We start from the raw sequence: 5,477 nt of genomic DNA, 5'->3' as shown, positions 1-5,477 counted from the left end.
AATACAAATTTTTTTTGTTAATGTCAGAATATCAATAATTTAAATTTTATATTGGGAATATAATAAATATTTTTCACGCTCGGCTGTAGACAGTCAACTAAACAGCAAACACCTTTACCAAAAGAGTACGCCGTGTGAAGGACACGCTCATTTCAACGCGTGGTGGAATCCCCAACATTTTCTAACGGCTACAAAACTTTACAGGTCATGAAAAAATTAATAAAAAAATTGACGATTGACGTAGTTTTTAATAATTGTATTGCAAAAATTAAATTCCAGATTTGTAAAGAAGCCGTATATAATAAACATACATTTCTCTCTCTCTCTCATACATTCTTTTATCTCTCTTACCCTCTCTCTCTCTCATACATTCTTGTATCTCTCTCACCCTCTCTCTCTCTCTCTTCATCAATCATTTGGAAGAAGATTAGAAATAATCCACTTAGAAACAACCCACTAACAGGCTTCTAATCTGTACTTGAGGTGATTATCTTCCCATTATTATTTATAATTGTTCTTGTTAATTGTTTTGAGAGTAAACTGAATTGAATTATTAAAGGGGGTTTTGTTAATTTATTCCTATTTGTTATAATTCTTGAAATTTGAATCTGGAAATTGTGATCCTTTTGGGTGTTTTCAATTATAAAATGATGACTTTGAAGGTGGGTTGTCTGTTATTACTTTGATTTAGGTTCAAAATTTGATCTTTTTATGCGGCAATTGTGTAATTGTGTGTATTCAATATATCCAAGATTGATTTTGACCCTTTTGTATAGCTAATTAATTGTTTTTTTTCTAAGCATACTGAATTTGATGAGAATGTGGGTTAGAAGGGGATTTTATAATGTTGAATTATATAAAGCTATGTGTTTTTCGGGTTCTATTGGTTGTTGGGTCCCTTGTGTTCTTGTTGATTACGGATAATTTGCCAATATTTCTTGAAGGTGATAGAATTCAGTTTTAATTAATATGATTTATGGGATTTAGAGTAAAAAGAGCATAACTTGGTAGTGTTAATGGAGGTCTGAGTCGATCTTTCCAGACTCATTTTATGTGTTGTGAAGATATAATTATAGGTTTTGTCTTCCTGTGATGGTAGACAATACCTATAATGGTAGAGATTCTTTGAGTACAATTTGTTCAATCCTTCAATACGTTATGCGGTGTTTATTTTGTATGTACCTGGAAGTAAGCTTGGTCAGGTAATTTACTTGGTTGTTCAGTTCAATTAGTTCTAACTTATTAATAGACATATTTATACAGTATGAGTCCAGTCTTGCTACATGTGTGTGACTGTCTTTTGTGTAATAAGCTCCTTTAACCCTTATAATTTTGATATGTCATCTTAGTTTGTTTAGTAATGATTTGCAAGTGTTGCTGCTTTTGTTGCGGAAATGTTTCATCAATTTATTAATTTTTATATGAAAGCATTAATAACAGTTAATAAAATCTGATTGTTCAGGACAAGATTTATGTAGTGTAATTTGGTTTTAATCTAATATGGACAGCTTCCTTGTTTTGCAGATCATCTCGCAGATCTATTCATTATTCTCCCTTCCTCAAGACGCCTGTTTTCAGTGGCACAATAACAGTAGGTCTTTGAGGAATCATTCTAGTTTGTGTGGTAATGGTGAGTACTTTCTTTCTTTATCTTGAGGTTATATTTACTTTGCATATTTTTAAAATCATTAGGCTCTTTTTGTTGGTTGATATTATGACTTAGTTGTACTCTCCATATGAAATTACAAGTTGTTTTAATCTGTAAACATAACCTTTTTACTTGTTTTGGTAGCTTAATATTAATGAAAGTTATCGAGTAGTCCACCATTGTAAGTTAAAACCTGCATTGAACTCTTGGCATAAATGTGTGAGCTGTTTGGGGGTGACAAGTACTAACCATAGGCAGGGGTACAGAGTTTCGTTTTGTAATTTTGAACCAATTACCTGTGCACTGGTCTGAATATGCAGGCGACAAATGAAAATCTTCCACCAAACGTTATAAAGCAGCTTGCTAAGGAATTGAAAAATCTTGACGAAACACCTCCGGAGGGCATTAAAGTAGGTGTAAATGATGATGATTTTTCGACCATATTTGCCGATATAGATGGTCCAGGTATCACAGATTATACATAAATTTTGATGTCTTCCCAGTTTGTTTGTCTCTGTTCTAATTGCAAATTGCATTTGCCTTGCAGCTGGGACTCCTTACGAAAATGGTGTTTTCCGCATGAAGTTGATACTGGGTCATGATTTTCCGCATTCCCCTCCCGCAGGTTTGTCAGCTATATACCTAAAATAGGATTTTAATCCTGGTACCAGGGAGGTTGGACTTTATTAAAAGTTTAGCTTATTGCATTTAGTACGTGAATTATCATATTTCTCTAGTTAAAAGTAACATAGTCTCTGTAGCGGCACACTTTTAATCCATAAGATTTTTCAAAGAACAATCCGCATTTGTTATTTCTTTTAGCAGACTTCTTATTTACACTGTACTACATGTTCTCTTAACTTGGTCATTGATCCGGAATGTAGTGGAAGTACAATGCATGTTTTTTATGTTGATATTTTTCATTTTTATGTTTATCCTGCCATGTTGTCTGTTGCCAGAATTTTTGTAATCTGTATTTTTACTAATTATTATCAGGATAACTTCCTTAACACAAAGTAGTTTCAGTTATACATACAGGGGTACATTAATGACAGAAATTCTCGTGTTACATATATAAATTGTCTGTTGCCAGAATTTTGTGATCTGCAATTTTTTACTAATAATTATCATGACGACTTCCTTAACACAAAGAAGTGTCAGTGATACATATAATGGCGCATTAATGAAAGAGGTTCCCTTGTTACTTATATGTAGATAAAAACTTGCTCTTTATTTGTCTATCTAAATCTTGTAGAAGTTGTCTCCCGTGCGTAGTGAGTTCTTGTAATTTATTTTTGAACTGCAAATAACAGGGCTATGTTGTTTTCAGGCTATTTTTTGACCAAAATTTTCCATCCAAACGTTGCACCTAAAAATGGTGAGATCTGTGTCAACACACTGAAAAAGGATTGGAACCCAAGTCTTGGATTGAGACATGTTCTTGTTGTAAGTTTATGGGTCCTTTTTCTATTTTTCTGAAATTTATTGAAAATTTTACTGTCCAGTTTCATATTTTTCCCTGTACTTTAGCATGATGCTATGTTTATTGATATTTAATTTACTCTCTTTTGAGAACAGGTTGTCAGATGTTTACTAATCGAGCCATTTCCCGGATCAGCTTTGAATGAGCAGGCTGGAAAGATGCTGCTTGATAATTATGATGAGTACGCTAGACATGCCAGGTGAGGCCAAGTTTCATGGTCTGGGCAAGGTTTACACATTTTACTCTTTAAGTGAACACTCCTGAGTCCTGCCTGGCTAAGTTAGCTAGGAAAAGTAACTTTCTTATATAGTTAAAAGAGTGCATTCCTAGGAGCTTTTATGTTTTTAACTTGAAGTAACATTTTGTGATTGTCGAAATACTTCAAGAAGTTGCTAAACAGGGCCACAACATGCGTACTTAAGTTTTGGGGTAATATTCTTGACCTCTAGTCAATTACACAACACATTTATTTAGTGTTTTAGAAACAATCTTGAGTTTTAGTGGATATTGCACTCTAGAGCTCTTGGAATCTGGAGGCTCTATATGTTGGCTCTCCTTGGTCATTTCGAGTGAAATTCATAGCTGCAATTAATATAAAATTGAAAAGTTTGGATCTTGTAACTTTTTGAAATGATTATTATATCAATTATGCATGAAAAGTGTATGCCACCACTGTAGCGGCACGCACTGGCTACTACATGCATACTCCTACTCGTAACTTTGAGCCATTTGTACATTATTTAGGATCTTAGTGTCGGATGTTAAATCATGCCTATAATCTGCAAGCTATACTGAGTTGATGAGGTCATGCAGCCCTCAAATTGAAGATAAGCTGTACTAATGCAGATCAAACCTCGAAGATAATGAGATATAGGTTCTTGTATTTTAAATTATGCACAATTGTTTAATTGATTAGGAGGGCATCTTCAGTTTAATCTCGGGAATGCAAATTTTATCATACGATATATTCCAAATATATAGAAATCCCCCCCCCCCCCCCGTCCTCTTATTCTAGAGTATTTTAAGTCTATGAATTCCTGATGTATCATAGTTCTAAAGGCATGAGTTCAGTGGACATATTTAGTTAGGGAGATTCCTGTCAAACGTTTGACATTTGTTTCATTGTTTTTTCCCAATTGATACACTGTCTCTGCTTCTCATCTAGCTGTTGGGAAACTGCAGGATTTACACTGATTGTCATGCTATGAAGCCAAGACCCAAGTTTAAAAATGGAGCCATTTCCGAATCAACTACTGCTCTAAATGTTGACCAGACCAACACTTCAGTTCTTAGCGCCGACCAAAAGAGTGGCGCAACAGTTGCTGCACTTCCACCATCTCCATTGGCCACTTCTACTAATGCTGCAGCAAAAGGGGGTCAAGATCAACTAGCAAATGCTGCCACCAGTACAATGACAGAAACAGGAGTCAGTGGCTCTACAACTTTACCGAGTGTGCCAATTACGCAAAAGAAGGAAATCGTTGGGTTGCCTAAACAAAACGCAGACAAAAAGAAGATCGATGCTAGAAAGAAAAGCTTGAAAAGATTATAAGAATAGGAAAGTGAAACAATGCATATTCTTGGATTTTGCTTTTCACTTTTTCTTATCTTACAATGCATTAGTGACGAAAAGTTAGGCCTGAAATCGCATTTGGGTGTTCACTGGTTCAAATGCCGGAGGACATCCATCGACTTCCTTTATTGTCTGTAATTGTCATTATGTCATGTTGGTTTATTGAATTAAAAAACAGAAAATGGACTGAACTGTTCTGCTTCAATTAAAATTTGTAGTCTTACTATTGCATCTTTTTGCTGAACAACTTTTATTTCAAAAGAAAATATCAAAAATAAAATGCTAACGTATATTGGTTATTGCACAACTGATCAGCTATTTGTCTTGAGGTTAAAAATTTAGGTTTAGGGTGATGTTTATGTTCATATCGTTTCAGTTCTAAAACTTACTAAAACTTTGAAATGATCTACGGGGCTAATTAAGGAGTTGGCAGGACTGAGAAAAAACTGAATTGAAACTGAAATTGGGGAAAATCAGGGAAAAAACTGGAACAGAAACCGAAAAGTCAAAAAATCGAATCGATTTAATGGTTGGGTCCCGGTTATAAGTCTCAACCAAACCGGTAAAAATTTACCGAACCGATTATATAGGGTGGCTATCCATGGAGTAGGGGTGCAGACGGTGTACTTTTTTTCTAAAATCGCAATTGATCAAATTTCTAAAAAACATCCACACCGAGTAATCTCAAAAATCGCATAAACTGTTAGTGTTTGTGACCTAAATACAACACTATGATGTTTTAGTGTAAGACATTAGGATTATTAATGTTTATG

The 5,477-nt window shown here is 34.5% G+C and overlaps 1 protein-coding gene across 3 annotated transcripts; it reads left to right on the top strand.

Annotated features, from left to right (window-relative positions):
• The first annotated feature begins 321 nt into the window (after nt 1-321).
• LOC141707848 (ubiquitin-conjugating enzyme E2 22-like) lies at nt 322-4,935 on the top strand. 3 transcript variants are annotated; one of them, XM_074511254.1, is made up of 7 exons: nt 322-483; nt 1,525-1,630; nt 1,969-2,113; nt 2,196-2,273; nt 2,979-3,094; nt 3,227-3,330; nt 4,314-4,935. In XM_074511254.1, the coding sequence occupies exons 2-7, from the start codon at nt 1,628-1,630 to the stop codon at nt 4,681-4,683; spliced, it is 816 nt and encodes a 271-aa protein (XP_074367355.1). In that variant the 5' UTR covers nt 322-483; nt 1,525-1,627; the 3' UTR covers nt 4,684-4,935. The 3 variants fall into 3 exon arrangements, with proteins under 3 accessions (XP_074367355.1, XP_074367356.1, XP_074367354.1); XM_074511255.1 differs by having other exon boundaries at nt 1,509-1,630; XM_074511253.1 differs by lacking the exons at nt 322-483; nt 1,525-1,630 and having other exon boundaries at nt 1,639-2,113.
• The last annotated feature ends 542 nt before the right edge of the window (nt 4,936-5,477 follow it).

Source organism: Apium graveolens, chromosome 2 (assembly GCF_009905375.1).
Source record: "Apium graveolens cultivar Ventura chromosome 2, ASM990537v1, whole genome shotgun sequence".
Classification (NCBI taxonomy): domain Eukaryota; kingdom Viridiplantae; phylum Streptophyta; class Magnoliopsida; order Apiales; family Apiaceae; genus Apium; species Apium graveolens.
The sequence above is the reverse complement of the archived record's forward strand: the minus strand, read 5'-3'. Positions and strand labels throughout refer to the sequence as shown.

Coding starts and splice junctions, on each gene's coding strand:
- LOC141707848 (XM_074511253.1), top strand. CDS start 1,963: ATGCAGGCGACAAATGAAAATCTTCCACCAAACGTTATAAAGCAGCTT. Junction 2,114..2,195: donor TGCCGATATAGATGGTCCAG/GTATCACAGATT, acceptor TTTGCCTTGCAG/CTGGGACTCCTTACGAAAAT. Junction 3,095..3,226: donor GATTGAGACATGTTCTTGTT/GTAAGTTTATGG, acceptor TTTTGAGAACAG/GTTGTCAGATGTTTACTAAT.